At 52.9% G+C, this 17051-nt stretch overlaps 4 protein-coding genes across 4 annotated transcripts; 1 reads left to right on the forward strand and 3 right to left on the reverse strand.

The window, feature by feature from the left end:
• Positions 1 to 415: 415 nt before the first annotated feature.
• PG994_010211 (uncharacterized protein) lies at positions 416 to 5822 on the reverse strand (the record flags this gene model as incomplete). Its single annotated transcript, XM_066861620.1, has 4 exons — positions 416 to 868; positions 1014 to 1885; positions 4361 to 4374; positions 4414 to 5822. 4 exons carry the CDS (start codon positions 5820 to 5822, stop codon positions 416 to 418), a joined length of 2748 nt encoding a protein of 915 aa, XP_066710730.1.
• Positions 5823 to 6422: 600 nt separating this feature from the next.
• Positions 6423 to 11369, reverse strand: PG994_010212 (uncharacterized protein; the record flags this gene model as incomplete). The annotated part of the gene is made up of 3 exons (XM_066861621.1): positions 6423 to 10986; positions 11078 to 11230; positions 11308 to 11369. 3 exons carry the CDS (start codon positions 11367 to 11369, stop codon positions 6423 to 6425), a joined length of 4779 nt encoding a protein of 1592 aa, XP_066710731.1.
• Positions 11370 to 13402: 2033 nt separating this feature from the next.
• Positions 13403 to 14489, forward strand: PG994_010213 (uncharacterized protein; the record flags this gene model as incomplete). The annotated part of the gene is made up of 2 exons (XM_066861622.1): positions 13403 to 13747; positions 13842 to 14489. 2 exons carry the CDS (start codon positions 13403 to 13405, stop codon positions 14487 to 14489), a joined length of 993 nt encoding a protein of 330 aa, XP_066710732.1.
• Positions 14490 to 14929: 440 nt separating this feature from the next.
• Positions 14930 to 16944, reverse strand: PG994_010214 (MFS alpha-glucoside transporter-like protein; the record flags this gene model as incomplete). The annotated part of the gene is made up of 5 exons (XM_066861623.1): positions 14930 to 15240; positions 15314 to 15443; positions 15494 to 16281; positions 16411 to 16483; positions 16630 to 16944. The coding sequence occupies 5 exons, from the start codon at positions 16942 to 16944 to the stop codon at positions 14930 to 14932; spliced, it is 1617 nt and encodes a 538-aa protein (XP_066710733.1).
• Between the last annotated feature and the right edge of the window lie 107 nt (positions 16945 to 17051).

The raw sequence follows: 17051 nt of genomic DNA on the forward strand, positions 1-17051 counted from the left end.
CGGATCAGGAATGGATATAAGGAGTCCTTCCTTCCAAAAGGGATCCAAGCCAATGCAACACGGTAAGCTGGCTAGCTGTATTCACCAAACCAAAAACCTCATTCCTTTTTAGAAAATGCCGAGATTGACCGGCCGGGCCAAAATATTCCCGAATCGAAAACCCTCCTCCAAACTTGAGAAGAGATGGCCAATATACACACAAAAAGCCCGTAGCCTGGACATCCACAGCCCGTAAAAATCGGGTTTCCTTGTGACTCCGGAAACACACGCGAGGTGTACCCATATGAACCTGACGATGATGCTAACGAAGACGAAAACGCCTTACCATACCCCGTACGATGTGATGCCAAAACCAAAACGGATATTCAATATATGACAGGAAGATCAATCAGTATGGGCTGGGGGTAATCTCTCCTCACCGGAGGTTTCCCTCAGCCCATCTCCCCCTCCCGCCCCGACTTTTCCAAAGCGTCATGCGTCGCCCAATGTTTCCAAAACACACGCCGCAGCAAAACAGCACGCTGAGCATCCAGATGGTCATCTCGACGCTCTCTTTGGTGGCCAGGCCGCCAAAAACGAGCGTGCCGCCCGAGGACTGCTGCTGCTGCTGGCTTGCATGTGCGGAGCTCGACGACACATTGAGGAGGCTGAACTCGGCGGCTCCGAGGCTATTCCAGATCGACGATGCGCTGGTGGGCGCGGGCACCATATCCGCTTTCAGACCCGTCAACACGAGGGAGCCCGTGAGGCCTATAGCCGCCGAAAACAAGAATCCTGCCGGGGTACCATCGATAAGGTACCATAGAAACGGGTTGACGAGGGCCAGCGTCAGCGACACCTGAAGCGTCGAGGTCCATGTGGATTTACGCTAAAGAGAAGCAGTTATTAGCAATACGCACACGCGCGGGACAGGCAGGGAGGAAATGGATTGTTTGTTTGGACAACCGTTAAACGGCCCTTTTGACCAACCAAGCAAGCCGAAAATTGGGGGCCTTTTGATGGGGTCAACGTACGATGGCATGTACAATCCCAATGAAAGCGCCGATGCCCCTGGCCACCAGCGCCCAGTCCGTGGGGGACGTCGACCCCTTCGAAACCACCTCACCATCCCTGATCTGGTCCAGCAGGTCGTCGTCCTCCACGGCGGAGTCCTGTCCGCATATATCCTCCCAGAGGCCGTCGAACAATGGCAACAGCCCACCGAGTACGACACCCGAAACGCCCCAGAAGGCCATGTACCGCAAGTCGTACGTGGGCTGCTGCGTGATGGCGTCCTCCATCTGGAATGTCGCGTACTTCCGCCTGTCCTGGAACCGAGCCACCAGTGCGCCGTAGAGGATGCCAAGGCCGAACAGGAGCGTTGCCCTCAGCGCCAGATGGAACGCCATGACAGGCCTCGATAGCGGTTCCCTCAAGGACGGCAGCGGGTGTTGCGAAGTTCCTCCGCCTCTCCATGTGCATATACGCCGGGTTCTTCTGCAACGCGTAGGCCAAGTCCTCGGCGCTGAGCGGTGCCGTGGGCGGTTCCAAGCCCCACGGTGTGCTAGGCTCGTCCTGTGTAGCAATGCCCCCAGAAGCTGCCCCACCCCCGTTGTCGAGGGCGAGTATATACCGAAGAGCGTCGAGCTCGTCAGGTTCTTGACCGACTGGGCGCGGGTGATGGAGCTGGAGCCGGAGCCGGTTGCATAGGAGTCGTCGCCGCGCACGACGCTGTGGAGGCGCGCATTGAGCAGTTTCGAGTTGATGAAGTCGAGGTTCAGCATGGCCGGGGTGCTGCGCGGTTGGGGGCTCGGCGGCGGCGAGAGCTCTTCGTTTTGTGGCACGGCGAAGTTGACGTTGAAGGGGCGGCGGGGGATCGGCCGGAGTATGGGAGGACCGTCATGGTCTTGTAGGTTCGACATGGTAGTAGCTGCTGTATACCGTTCGTTCGTTCTTTCTTTCGGTCCCTTGGGCTTTTGCTCTAACACCGGGCTTCTTCTGCTCGCCAACAAAGCTTTGGGGGGATCGGGATCGTAGGTAGGTAAATGAGTGCGTCGTCGTAGTTATATGGCGGCGAGTAAAGCGGCTGGACACTAATAGGTAGCGGACCCAGGAATGTATGTCACTTCACTCCAGTTTTTTTTCCTTCAATGGAGGGCCGGCGGCGGCTGGATACAAGCAGAATCAAGGGTTTGGTAGGGTGGGTGCCGGGTGCGGAACGAGAGAGACCTAAGTCGCGTGGTTGTCTTGGCGTGCAAGACGATTGTCGTTTCGGAGGTAAGAGGTTGGACCGAATTGATACTCGTCGAGTAGCAGCGAGAGTCGTCGAGGAGGTATTAAATGTTTCGTACCCAGCCCAGGTTCGCAGCGGGGGCGATTAAACTGGATCAGGTCCCTGAATGTTGCCCGTTTGACGTGATGGAAAAGTCACCTAACCTATGACCTAAGGTTTAATTATACAACAAACGTGGGAACTCTGTCCACGGATACGGCAAAGACCAATGTAGATAGATGTATGTAGAGAACGAATACGCCAGACACAAGTCGGTGTAATGTTATGTATGGTAGGAAGAAGAGAGTGAAAGGGGAAAAGAAGGAGCGAGAGCCGCTGTATGTGTTGCGTTGCAGGCCTGGACGATATGTATCAATTGCTGGATGGATGCCACGAACGAGCCGCGTGCGGCGATGCGTGGTCTCGACGTCGACGGTTGAGGAGACGAGACAATTCAGCCAGCGAATAGAAGCATGTCAATTGATTGGGTGCGTTAGTATACTTCTGCTATATGAGGTGTACACATGTACCACGCAAGCAACGTGTGCCCAGGCCCATAGCCAGCATCATGTTATGTTTCTCGTGCCTCGATCCGTTCGCAGCTGACCTGTCTGTCTGTATGACTTTTACGTACCTAGTTTATTCCACGACTTTTGTGTACCATCCATACCTGGCTTCTATCGACGTCAGTTCATATCTACTTCTCTCGAGAGGATCAACAACCATATCACCATACTTTTCTCGACCTAGATTTGGTGTTTTCTAACAATACCCAAGACAGTCAATCCACAACGGACGGCACCGAATACGACGAGTGCAATTTTGTTGAGAGAGCCTGAGAGCCTTCCTCTTCTGCTCGGGAAGCCAAGTGCCGTATGTCGATTGAATGCAGTGGTACCCACCCACCCTGAGCAACCTAGCCAGCTAGCCTAGCACTTGCTAGCCAGGACGCGACAGGGGTGGTGGGGTCATTGTTTATTCATGGTGCTCGCGGTATGGGCATAAATATGGAACGGCAAAGAGGGGAATTCAAAGAGGGAATGTCGTCCGAGACATTCTGCTCCAATTGGAAAATCAGGAATGGTCAAAAAAGAGTCAGGCGCTACTTAGCTAGACTGCTAACCCCTTCTTGCTCCCCGGTCTATCCTTGTGTGCTGCCTTGTGCATCCTTGTGCAGTATCCACCAGGCATTGAGCAGAATCACATGCTCGACCCTCCTCGACCCTCAGCTGTCGACTCTGTTTCTTGGCGGCCTGCTGGTCGGGCGAATCCAGCGTCTTCCCTCATGACTGGCCAGCGACTCGAAACCGCTCTGCAGTTGATCTGCGTGTCTTCTCGTTACCCCACGATCTGCGTAGCATGTACTCTACTTTTTAGTCTGTCTGGGGAGGGGAAGAGGCAAGGAGAGAGGGGGGGGCGGCGGCAGCATGATGAGCAAGCCGCCTTTTTTCATTTGCCCTTTTAACCTTAAAAACGTTGTTTTTTTCTGGTTCTTCTTTCGGAAGGTCAGAGCAGTTTGCTGCGAAAACGACTAGGATAGGTCCTCGATCCCCGATGCGATGCGATGCGATGCGATGTGATGCGCAGGATTCCCAATGCGGGCAGCATTCACACAACTTGTCCATTGTATGTCATAAAGTGCGAGTGCGCGTACAAGACATTATTCGTCGGTCAAAGTGCACCACCATTTTCCCCGACACAATTGCACAACCCCCTTGCCCCCCTTGCCCCCCGCTTGCAATGGGATTGTACATGTCCTGGCCGGTGGATCTCTCGGTCGGTCAGATCAATTGATACATTCATTGATTGATGCCATCCGGTTAGGATTCAGTCGAATCTCGCTAATTGCCGCCTTACATATCAAATCAATTTATACGACGTCCTTCTCATCCTCGCACCATTCTCGAACGTTTTGCCCGTACCAAAAAACTTCCAATCATCGTGTCGTTGTTTTCCCTGGTCCGGCAGTACCCGCCAAGCCGAAATAGACTCCCGTCTGCAAGATGAAGAAAACATGTGTTTTTGTTGGATGTACAATGGCACGTTGGGCATTCGCAATTTCGAGGCTGAGTGCCCTAAGATTGAGCTTATCCCGTATATACGATACACCACTTCTCTGAGAGCTCTATTCGTCATCCTCCTCGTCGCCGCTCTCTCCGGACAGAGCGTCATCTTCCTCTTCGTCATCTTCATCGCTCTCTTCCACGCCTTCCGGCCTAGGTATCATAACAAATGCCTCCATGCATGTAATCCGGTTATCCGTGTTGTAGGTTCCAAGCAGTTTCCCGACCTGTACTGGTTTGTCGCTCTTTTGAGATTGCACCAGCTCTTTCAGCGTCACCTGGAAAAGCCGAAGCTTGCCGTCGCTGCTACCGCAAGCGAAAAACACGTCGTCCTTCCTCTGATCGGGCCGTAGAAGACTAAAAGCCTTGATTCTACCAGAAACGCCACCCTCCTTGCCACCTAAGTGCCCAAGTAACTTTGCCGTAGCTAGTTGGCTAGCCTTCTTGCTGTCTGCGGCCTCCTCCGGCTGCGCCAGGTCTTCGTCGTCGGTGGAGAGGAACAAGATGCGTCCATCCTCGGTAGAGACGGCCAAGATACTCTTCTCTGCGTCGTCCGTAGTTAAATAGCAGAAATCGTGGATCTTGGTCTTGGACTCTGCCAGGACTTTGCACCTCGGCTGTCCATCAACGCCGAAAATGAGCAGGTTCCGGTCAAAACCCACACAGAACTCTTCGCTGTTGCTGTGCCAAATAATCTTCCTGCCTTCTCCCGTTGAATGCCGCGGTTCGCCGATCTCCTGGAGGAGGTCGCGGCCAAAGTTCAACACACCCGCCTTCTTTCCCGTCAGAAGATTCCATAACCTCATACTGCGCTCTCCCTTGCTTAGACTGATCATGACCTTCATGCTCGAGTGGACCGCGAAGTCGTTGACGCCCGAGGGCGCTCCGCCGAGCGCCGCCGTGTCGCCGCTCGGCCGGCCTTGGGGCTTCGGTATGGGCACCTTGATGCTGGACAGCATGGACATGTCCCTGATGCGGGTGATGGCGATGGTAGAGTCCTCGGACGCGGAGATGAGCTTCGACTTGGTCGGGAAGGCGAGCTTGGTGATGGTGGACGAGTGGTGCAGCAGGGTGCCGAGCTCGCGGTTCTTGGAGTTCTCCAGGATCTTGCGCGGCGCGACCGCCGACAGGAAGTCCTTGTCCTTGCGCGCGGGCGGGTGCGCCGAGATGTTGTAGACGTTGATGCGCTCGTCGGTGCCGCCGGTCGCGAGCATGATCTTCTGGCCCTTGCCCGACTCGGGCGCCGAGGGCGGCGAGAGGGCGAGGCAGCGGATGGCCGAGACGTGGGCATTGAAGAGGAACGTGTCGGCGAATTCGACCTGGTCGTCGTTCGAGATGGTAGCGGTCACGCCGTGTAATACTCTATCATAGGAGCCTGTGACGATTTGCAGAGTGACGGGCGCTGAGCTCTTGGAGGGCTTGGAGCTCTTTGCCTTCTTAGTGACGACCGGTTCCTCCGCAGCAGCTGGAGCACTGGCAGGCGCATTCGTTCTCTTTCTTTTAGCCATAACTGAGGTTGGTAAATGCTTTGCTTGTGAATGGGATGAAAAGGCTTGTCAATACCACTCGGCTGCCGCCATGACCCAGGAACAAAAAAAAAGCCCCAAAAAGTTACAGTGGGTCATCCTTCCTTTATTTATCGATAACGACCTAGGTTACGTAGGTAGCAATTGAGGATGCTGGACAATATGACATCTATCCCCCCTTGAGTGCAAATTAAAGTACGACAACTACATGTACATAGAGCTATAGCCAGATGAGCTACTAAAGGAATAGCTGGCTGTAATTGGTAGTAACTACGATGCATCCGAGGCGGAGCGCTACAAGGATAACCTCGAACGACACAGAAGAGGTAACATTCACGTGGTTCTGATAAAGTAGGAGGATTTGGATTTGGTATCGTTTTCAATCGTCATTAAAGTGTTATATTCATGAGTCGCTGCAGGTGTTCCCGTAGAAACATCGCTTGTTTTGCGTCTGTCAGGTCAAAGCCCGAGTCTCACCACCAAGGCCAATCGAACCTGCAGACCCACTAAACCAGCATCCACAAACCCGGCCCTTCCGAAGTACATACACAATCGTCCATGCCACGCATAGCCTTTTTCGCGCTACGACTTCGCCACAGCCGGCACAGGCGGCGTCGGGCTCCCAGCACTAGCATTGCGTTGCTGCTGCTGCTGCTGCTGCTGTTGCTGAAGCTGGGGGCTCAGCTGAGACTTTTGACCATCCTGCCCTGAATGTTGTTGCTGATGTTGCTGCTGATGCTGCTGCTGATGCTGCTGCTGATGCTGTTGTTGCTGCTGCTGTGATTGTTGAGCATTGTGTGGGTTCTGAGCATGCTGAGCAGTTTGCTGCTGGGACTGCTGTTGCTGAAGTGGAGGGCTATGCTGTGACTGTTGTGACTGGGGAGAGTTATGCTGTGGATGCTGAGAATGCTGTTGCTGAGCCTGTGCTGCTGCTGCCGCCTGAGCTTGTTGCTGAGCCCTGAGGAGCTGAGCGTACTGGTGAGGGCCATTGGCGACAGGCGCCTGTCCCGACCCGCCCGCTGCAGCATTCATAGCTTCTCTGGCCGACTGTGCAAGGTTATTGTGCCGATTCTGTAACAGTTGTCGCGCCATTTCCCGGACCATTTCCTGGGGCGTATTTGGATGCGACTGCCGGATTTGGTTCTCTATGTGCTGGAGTTGAGTGAGGTATGTTTGATGGATCTGCGGAGGCATCTGTGGCCTTGGTGAACCAGAATGGCCGGCTGGCAGAGTGAGTCCCGATGCTGGAGGAGTCGATAATCCTGACGAGTTTGACGAGTTAAAGAGCATTGCTTGAGCGTTGTTATTCAAGTAGCTCTTCTGGTTCACACCGTTGGCTATCGCAGCACGGTTAGCAGGCGGAGACGTCTGCGGCATGCTGTTTGTCTGTTGCATAGGGTGTGGCTGCTGCTGCTGCTGTGCTTGACGCAACTGTACAGCCTGCCGCTGCTGTTCAGAAATTCGCTGTGCTTGCATCACCGTAGCAAGATCTGGTGTCGCCGGTATCGACATCCTCGACTGACCATTGACAACAGGCACTTGCATCTGACCATTCCCGTTCATCTGCATCGGTGCCACGAGATTACCACCGCCAACGTGGCCCTGAGCCCCGTTGCCATTAGGTGTTCCCGGCATCGGCATGCGCGGACGAGATTGGCCGTTGACCGCCATATGGTTGGCAGAGTTTGGCCGGGCTACAGCAGCATGCGGGTGAGTAGCTCCCAGTTGCGCCGTCGGGTTCGAGGACATCTGGGCATTCTGTTGTGCAGCTGCTGCCAACTGTGCCGCCTGTCCCTGTTGTGCTCTCGCTTGCAATTGTTGAGCCTGCGTCTGTCGGTTAGTGTTACTGTTGGATGTTGTACCAGCAACGGCGGCGTTTCGTACTCTGCGCTGCGCCTCGGCGGCGCGCTGTTGCTGGTGCTGTGCCATTCGCTCTGCCAGTCTTTCTGCCATTGCCTGATCTCGTTCCCAGCGCATGATGCTGTACTCCCTAGGTGTCTTGATAGGACCAACCCTCGCTTGAGGCTGCTCTTGCGCTTTGCGCATAGCTGCAATGCCAGCAGCATGTTGTTGCTTTTGGACCGTCGTTTCCCGTTTCTTGGCGAGCTTCCGCATCGCGTCGATCATGGTAAGATGCTTCTGATTGCGTCTGCGTTCTACCTTGACCGGCAGCGAAAGGCGCCTCCTGACAATCGGCGTTACTGGACCGCTACCTCCATTCGGTGTCTGGGATTGCTGGGGCGGCTGTTGCTGCTGCTGCTGTGCTTGCTGTGCAAGTGCGTTCTGGTTCTGTTGTCGAATAGTCTGCTGAGCTGAATCGATGCGGCCCTGCCACAGCTTGAAATACTGTGTCTTTTGCATATCATGAGGTAGCCCCTCGAGCATTACCCAGCGTTCAAAACACTCCCAAGGCGTCCGTCTTTCGGCTCCGGAAGCAAAAATCGACTTGGTAGACAGCATGTTGGATATAAGCGACCAGTTGTATGAGTACTCACGAACCAAAGATCGAAGTTCGTCGTCTTCATTGATGGTCCACTGTGAACAGCTACGAGACTCATAAAAGCTCTGGAATGGCATCGTATGCTCATTAGGCGGTCGGAATTGGTGGCCCGCATGTAAACGGTCCCTGATTGGCTTGTTCGCAGGTTGGAACAATGCAACGTGTGGGTTTTCAGGAGGCAGAGGAGACGAATCGCTCGCTTGGTGACAAAAAATGACCTCGTCATCGTCTTCGTCTTCCTGCACGTACTGATAACGACTTCGTTTGCGAGGAGATTCGCTCGCTTCCAGCTCTATACGCCCCTCAACGTACTTGCTCAAAGGCAACGCCTCTCGTTTCCATTGCGCATCGGGGTCCGTTTTTAGAGCAACCAGGTCCGGTTCCGGAACCTTCAGAGGGGATCCGTACATAGGGAGCTCGTCCAAGAGCCGATCCGTATTAGGAGAATGGCTGAGACCGAACACCACGTCGTTGTCATCAAGGGCAAAAATGGCCGAAGGCGCCACGGTGTCTAGGAACATTTCGGTAGGGTCATCCACATGATCAGATGGTGAATCTGCATCACCAGATGCGACCAGTTCCGGAGTCGGATGGTGGTCGGAACTCGGACCTTCGACGCCATCAGCCATCTTCGTGTCCTCTCTTGATAGTATCAGCTCCCCTTCTTCCCAGCGACCCTTCGTGGGCTCCGCAGGCGTCTCCGTGTTGACCTGTAACAACCTTTGCTTAGCACGGTCGCCTTGGAGCGAGACCCATTCTGCACAAGCATTGGCTAGGTTACGTGCAACGGCATGTTTCCACTTCCTTTCCTCTCGGAAATCTGTCCGCATCCATTTCATTTCCTTGAGCAACACATCCCAGTGAGACGTCGGGCGCGTGGGCTCTGGACATCGTTTAGGTTGCCTCAGTGACCACTTGTCCTGTTGTTGAAGCTGGTAAACCCTCCTAAGTACTTTACAGGCTTGATTGTCCATTATCTGCGTGTAAGAATCCGGCGTAGAGACCGTCTTATGGGCGTGGTGCAGTATTTGCTCTAGTGGCTTCATCCACTTGCTCCCGTTCGAAAACCCCTGGACAAAGAGCGGAGTAAAGTAGTCGTCGCTTGGAATGTGACCAACTGACTTAGACCGAGTATGAACCAGTGATCTCGAAGAATCAGAAGCCTTGCGTGAATGCTTACCAAAGACAACTGTCGAGAGTTTGCTTTTTTCCTTGGCTCGGATTCGATCAATCAGGCTACGCCCGCGAGGCCTTGGGGACTGGGAAGTTGGTGTGATTGGTACCTGAGACTGGGCTCCTGAGCTTGACGGGCGCGATGTAGTTGTAGATTTGGAGGAATCACCAGCCAGAATTTCCAGTACAGATCTCTGCTTCGCAGCTCCTGAAGCAATGCGCGTAACGGCTTTTTCGGGCTGTGGAGTGGATGAAGTTGACTCCAGAGATTCTTGGATCTTCGACGACTCTGCAGCAGCCTGATCAAACTTAGGCGTTTCACTCGGAGGTCTGGTTTCTTTCGTTGTCTGACTTTCGCTATTTTGCTCCGAGGTCGGTACATCTGTCATGACGACATCCCCGTCAGTTTTCGGAGGTGGCTGGTTCGTCGCTGTTGCTGGCGTCCTCTGTACAGGCTTTCCGCTTTCAGGTCCTCGAGTACTTGCAACGTTTACAGGCACTTGTGGTGGGGGTGCTGCCGCTCCGGTCTCCTTTGGCTGATTGGATCGTGCCTCTGCTGCTTCGGCCGAATCACGAAGTAACTGCACTTCCACTTCTCGCGACGTAGCGATCACAGACCCTGGGGTTTCGACGGGCAGATGTCTCTCAGCAGTTGGTGTAACAAGCCCGTTTGACCTTATGGGTTCCGCTTCTATCTTTTCTATACCATGCATCCCATCGTGATCCGGACTAGTGTTGGTCGACGTGTCGGCGACCGCGGGTGTCGTGGCGGTTTGCGCAGTAGATCCCGGCGATGAGAGTGTGTCCATAGATCGAGGATCTTGCGGTGGCACGACATTGAGCGACAACTGAGTCTTCTCCGCAGTGAGCGGCGTGCCAGGTGCTGCTGGAGCCTCTTGTTTTAATTGTCTTCCATCTTGTCTGTGGGTTTGGGCGCTCTGTGGTTTCTCCGAAAGGCTATCATTTTGACTTGTACTGGAAGGTTCCCGCGGCGCAGGGACAGTTTGTCCACTAGATGGGCGTGCCAGCGGTGATTGTTGCGCGGCAGGGTTGCTAGGGTCAGCCCCAGTGCTCTTAACGGGCTTTCCTTGCTGCACTGGCTGGTTGTCGATGGGTTTGGAGACTGGTCGCACGCCAGAACGTGCACTCTGATCCGTGATGGTTGGGGCCGGATGGCTTTGTCGCATGGAAGGCGCGGGAGTCGTTTTCGGTTGGGCGGGAGAAGGTGTCATTTGGATTCCATGATGCACAGCTCCCTGTGGTCTGAGGACATCTGGAGTCCCAGGCCTGGGTCTTGCAGCGACGGCTGGCCCATGATGTGCAGGGCGCTGACCTCCGCTTACTGGTGGTTTCTGTGCATGTGTGGTAGGCTGCTCGACTGCATTGGAAGGACCATTGGTTACCGGTTGGCGAGGAGCATCCGAGCGAGGTATAGGTATGGCTGGGATACTCGACTCGTTAAGTCTGCGTCCTCTGTATCTATTGGGTTAGTGGGAATGCGCAGAACGAGTGAAGACGCGGTCGCAATGTGATGCAAGTTGGCAAACCTATAGTTGGGACGTACCGTAAGATGTCTGACACTTCAAGAAACCGAGATTCGCCGAGGTTGGTGGGTGGCGCGTCCGTGTTTAGAAGACTGATATTGGGGAGGCCATCGTCAACGGTCGCGACCGCATAGACTTCCCTCAACTTCCTCTTCCGCGATCGTACAGCCGCACTGCAAATGGTAAATATCACAAAAATGGTATGGATAGAGTCGGCTAATTGAGCTCTACCATCTGATGCACAACTTACTTGAGATGACCTCGCTTTTCGTGCAAGAGCGGCGTGTAGTCGGCTGGTACGACCTCAGTCATAGCATCAGCGGCGACGACATCCGCTTTGAAGGAAAAGCGGACGATTTCCCAAACTTAATGGAGCCGTGGGAGACGAACGCCGTATTTTTCGAGGATAAAAGTGATGGCGTTGAGGTGGAAGAATTGAAAACGTGTTTGGTCAATAAGGCCGATTGATTTTTTCATACGCCGGGGTGTTCGTGATGGTGTTGCTGATTTCCAGAGAGGAGCAGGCATCAGTCAGTTTAGCAGTATCACTGTGTCGTAGGCGGGCAAGCAAAGTGCTGTTAGCACCTTATTAGCTTCCGGCGGCTTTCCAATAGGCCCAGTACAAGGCTGGGCTGCCCAGTAACTTGCTTGCACCTAGCAGGAGGAAATGGAATTGATTCATTGGAACCGTGCAGGCCCGGCAGGGAGTGGAGGGGGAACAACAGTACAGTATGTACATACAAGCGTACATGCATGGGATTGGATGATGGTAGGTACGTAGAACATTCAATTATATTGGCCTGTCACTTACATCAATTGGCATGCATTCTAATTCATCACTTTGTGAAAACAATTGATCGAAGACATTCAACACTTGAACGTTGACTTAGTAATATATATTCTCGGTTTGCCGGTAGGATGTACCGATGTAAAGTGCATGTAGTTTGCCGAATGTCCATTCCACAATCTGCGTCTGTTGGCTGGGAGAACGATGTGATAGGCTGGGCAGTTTTCTGTTGTTAGTCTTTCTCAGTAAACATGGTTTGGATTGGACGCTTCTATCCATATATGACACCTACTCCGTCAGTGGCATTATCGCAAGACCTCTCGTAAACTATACAGGTCTCATCTTAGTATCCCAAAGAGGAAATATCCATCATCGATCCTGAGCAAGTTGCTCATTACACGTATGCATTCGTTTAGAAATAACAGGCTGCGCCGGCCAAGATGATGTTTACATACATAGATGCCTATCCCAGCCACTTGCGAAGCTCGGTTGGCCAGGTATCCATGTAGTTGTGTGGGCATACTGCCGGAGAGGTTCACACTTATACCAGTCTTCCTACTCACAATACCACCTCCAAAGTCTGCATATCATACTTGTCGGAGGTAGCTAACAAATAGCTGCATTCCCAGAAGTTTCGAAACGTCTTATCTTATTATTTCATCAGTCCACTGCTACTATGATGTTAAAAACTGCTTACATATGTATCCTTGAATTATCCATAGCTGTAACGTTTCAAAGGAGGCGAAGAAAGCAGTCCAGGGTCAGTCATGTAAGCCAATGGGATGTAAGTATCTGACTCGGATAGTATATCTCGGGATGATCATCCAATACATGTCCGTAGTAGACTTGACGAGCCTTTCCATGGGTAGTAGTCAAGTGCCAAGCTGACATTCAACGAGTCGTAGTTTTTCTGGGGATAGAAGGAACCCTACTACTGGCGAGGATCAGGGATCGATCCTCTGGGACTCGTCGTTGTTTCGGCGACCATACATGGCAGGTGGTTGTAGAATGATCACAGGTGCATGTTCTGCATGTTCTGTACGTCTCTGCAAGATCCACCCATGGTTCATAATAGAAGTGAGCCTCTGCGAAAAGGCTTCTTTACATATCCATGCGGGCATTCCCGTACGATGGGTCCAGTCAATATTCCTTCAGATCGTTGAACATCGGAGATAACTAAGTTTCGAAATGAGCTAGGTAGGAATATTCTCAATAGAGTCGAGTAAGCTGCACGAGGAATGATTGCTAGATCTCATCAGTCTCATAAAGGCATTATATTTGGAAGCAAACAGAATCCTAGAAAAAATTGTTTCAAAGCAGCTTGAATAAACGTGTCTGTGGCTGATAAGACCAAGCTCAGCCACAATATGTACATGAACGAGCCACAGCTGGAACAGGGGTTATTACAGCCTACCAAAAGCAAGCATACAACAAAATGCACTATTGACAGGGTACCGAGGTTGGTCATACATATCTGATCTAACCACCCTTCTCACTCACAACATTCGCTCTATCGATCAAACTCACTCGCAATACGAACATACGGGTGCGACTCACCATGTCAAGCTCCGAGAACCATGCGCAAGCGCCCCGCATAGCCATCAAATTTGGCGCGCCGTCCGCTACGTCATCGAAGCCGACCAACAATAGGAAACCTCAGCCTACCTCGTCCCTAGGCAAGCGGCCTCGACCCCATGCCCTGGGCGGTGAATCTGAGTCGGAGGACGACACATATTCGGGAAAGCACGAAGCCGTAACCTCCTTCGGCGCGAGGGGGGCTCAGAACGACAGGCAACCTCGCGATGCGAAATCTGCGCGCACATCTTCCCGCCCGCTCGTCATAGCTTGCCAGAACAATCGGGATTGGAAAGCGAACGCAAAGTCTAATAGACCAGGGCGGGAAGTGCTACCAAATGAGAAAGAGGCTCGTTTCAGCGGCCAATCACAAGATACAGAACCGGCAGATCAGGATAAGGGGATCAAATGGGGCCTTACAGTCACGAAAAAGTCCCGACGATACAGACAAGTCACCAGCTGAGGGCGATAGCCCGGAGTTTATCTTGGGAAATTCTGACAACACCAAACTCGAGGAGGATGGCCAGACGAACACAGAAGGACGCGCGGATGCCGATCAGGATGCCTTAAACGCCTTAATGGGAAAGGATGATGGGCGGGAAAAGAAACTTGTCATTCCGGGCGCATCCAATACGACGGAGGACGACGCCCTCAAACGAGACTATCAAACTGCTGCAGATGTATCCACCCTGGAAGAATACGACCAGATTCCAGATGGCGAGTTTGGCCTCGCGATGCTTCGAGGTATGGGTTTTGATGGAAAGTCCCGAGGATCCCGGCCCAAAGAAGTCAAGCGCAGGCCAGCTCTGCTGGGCCTCGGAGCGAAGGAGGATGAAGAGATTAAAAAGGCCGAGCTGGCGCAGAAGCGCGGCCATCGAGAACGACGCCCACGCCTTGACGAGTACAAGAGGGACAAGGAGAAGGAGAAGGAGCGCCGGCATCGGGATAGTTCGCACAGTTACAAAAGCGAGCGTGAGCGTGATAAAGGAAGTCATGATGACTATGGTCGGAGATATGACGACCGAGATCGGGATAATCGTCGACACCGCGATAGGGATTCCCGCCGTTAGATTACTGACATACCGTTGTGTATGCCTTATCTTAATTCGATGCAAGACGAGCAGCCCTTTTCTTTATGCACGCAAACCCCAGCATATGAAGGATACGGGATTTACCCGTCTCAATTAATATCAGGCCATGGAGAAGGTGGAAGAAAGCCTTCGTTCGAGCAATAATACGCTTACATGCTATGCTACATGTCCTTTCTGTATTGGGTACAAACAGCGAATTGAGAAAATCGCCCACCAAATACAGATAGGGCGTGCGCTAACACCATAAACCACGTGAGAATACCGTACGTTCGAACGAACCTGTCTTCAGTAATAAAGAACTAATCATACAGTAATCTACCTCGGATACGCCAGGACGCGTGCTAATACATATAATACATAATTATACAGAAGAAGGCTCTCCATGGACGCCAATGGCACCTCGTACCGCCAAATCCTTTTCAAGCCTTGTGCTCTGCAGCCACTTTCTCTTGGCTTACTTGGGTGGAAGTTGCTGCGATTGGTTCTCCGACGTCCAACACACCAGTTTCATACGGGTTAACAACAGTCTTCTGGAACTTTCGAGCACTTGTATTCTGACGGAACAGGATGTCCAGTTCAGCGAAGCTTCGCCCTTTGGTCTCTGGCAGTCTGAAGTAAGTCCAGGCAAGGCATATGGCGCAAAGTGCTGCCCAAAAGAGGGTTCCTTTGGTGCCCCATCCCCAGCTGGTAGGATTCAGCATGAGTGGGTTCATCGTAACACTAAAGATGCCTATCATAAAATTAAGTATTGCGCAGCCTGAAGATGGGTCCTCAATGGGAGCTGGGAAGACGTGTCTACTTACCACAAAGGTTGTAACATATCCTGGCTAAGGCAACCGTCGCCGCCCTGCGTTGCACAGAAGGCACCTCTGTTACAATACTGTAACAGCAGGGCCCAACAGTCGAATCGTATACAAATATATATACGGCGAGCTAGTCTCGAGGTTAGCAGAATTCGGGATAAGTGACGGGACTTAACTTACAAGGATTGCCACGGTCCATGGGACACCCCCTTTGTCCATGGCTACGAAACTCAGTATCGCCATTAGCAGCAACAAGCCACAGAGCGCGCCGAGGCCCACGATATAGATCTTCCTTCGCCCGAAATAGGTCATGAGCACCCAGGCCATTAAAGTACCCATTATGCCGAATGCTAGACCACCCAACTGCAAGCTGAAGGCTGCCTCGGCCGTTAAGCCCGCGGCCTGGAAGAAGTAAGGGGCAAACCCCATTAGGTTGGATCCACAGAGTGATTGACTTATCCAAGTTCCGCACGCAATCTCGGTACGGCGCCTGTCTTGGCCTTTGAAGCAACGGGGGAAACTCAAGTAGGGCAGTCTTAATGTCCCCTTTAGCGCTGCTCTTGGTTTCGCCGCCTCCTTGGCATTGCAAGTCCATTTGCACTGTGTGTCTGATGTTTTCGTAGGCATCCTGGACCTGCTGTTCGTCGTAATTTGTGATGCGCCGAAGCGAAAGTTTGGCCCGCTCGCTTTTCCCTTTCTTCTCCAGAAACCAAGGTGATTCGGGGGCGAAGACCATGAATAGGGAGGATGACCGGCGGCCACATCCATTGCAGTCCGAACGAGAGACCGGTAGGCCCATTCGTTCTCTTCGCCCATGCTCAAGCAGGCTCGGAGGACACCGGTCGCCAGCAGCTGACCGAACACCCAGCACAGGTTGGAGTACGTGGTGATGTAGGGACGGAGCACCATGGGGACGATCTCGGCGGCGTAGGATGCCGGCATGGCCTGAAGACGCCCCATGGAATGCCCTGCAGAATCTCACCCACTAGCAACACCTCTCGGGGAGGGGGCGAAGAACGGGATAAAGACGAACACAGTCATGAACAGCAGGGCCGTTATTACGGTGCGCTTGTAGCCGAATCTCTGGGCCGCCATACCGGAAAGGCAGAGGCCTATGATTTGGCCCATCTGGGCGCCGGCCGATAACGCGGTCTGCCATGGTGCCGGCACCTGATAGTGTTTAGTGCCGTCAGGGTCGGTCTTGTGTAGATCCCCAAATTTCATCTGTGTTTGTCACAATCAGCCTCTTGTCTTACAGAATCTCGTGTGGTCTTCTGGCCCTCCACATAGGAGAGTGAAAAGGGCAAGGAACTTACCTGGAAGGCTGGGAACGCGTAGAAGCCACCTAGCAGTGCTAGATCGAACCCCTCCATGACCGTGCTTGACGCGCAGACGATGGCCCACAGGATGCCCTTCTTCCCGACTCGCAAGGCATCCCTCAGGGTCATGTTCTTCTCGCCATCAGCGGAGCGGCTGGCATCGCCTGTGAGGGCCGGTGTGTCATCCATCATGATGCTTTCTGATGTCCTTCGCAGTTGGACGTCAGATACGCGTGATACTCTGTTCCTGCTCATGTCGTGCTCTGCAAACTCGGCGGAGGTGGTGGTTGGTGGTTTCCCTTCGTGATGCATAATGGAGGGTTACTAGGTCTAAGATGAGATCCGGGTAGAACAGACATATATAGACGAGAAAATTAATAAAACGTTTGTATACAGACCAAGAAATGTCACGGGGTAGA

Source organism: Apiospora phragmitis (assembly GCF_038363925.1).
Source record: "Apiospora phragmitis strain CBS 135458 chromosome Unknown utg000010l:1.0-9815664.0:1.0-9183399.0, whole genome shotgun sequence".
NCBI lineage: Eukaryota > Fungi > Ascomycota > Sordariomycetes > Amphisphaeriales > Apiosporaceae > Apiospora > Apiospora phragmitis.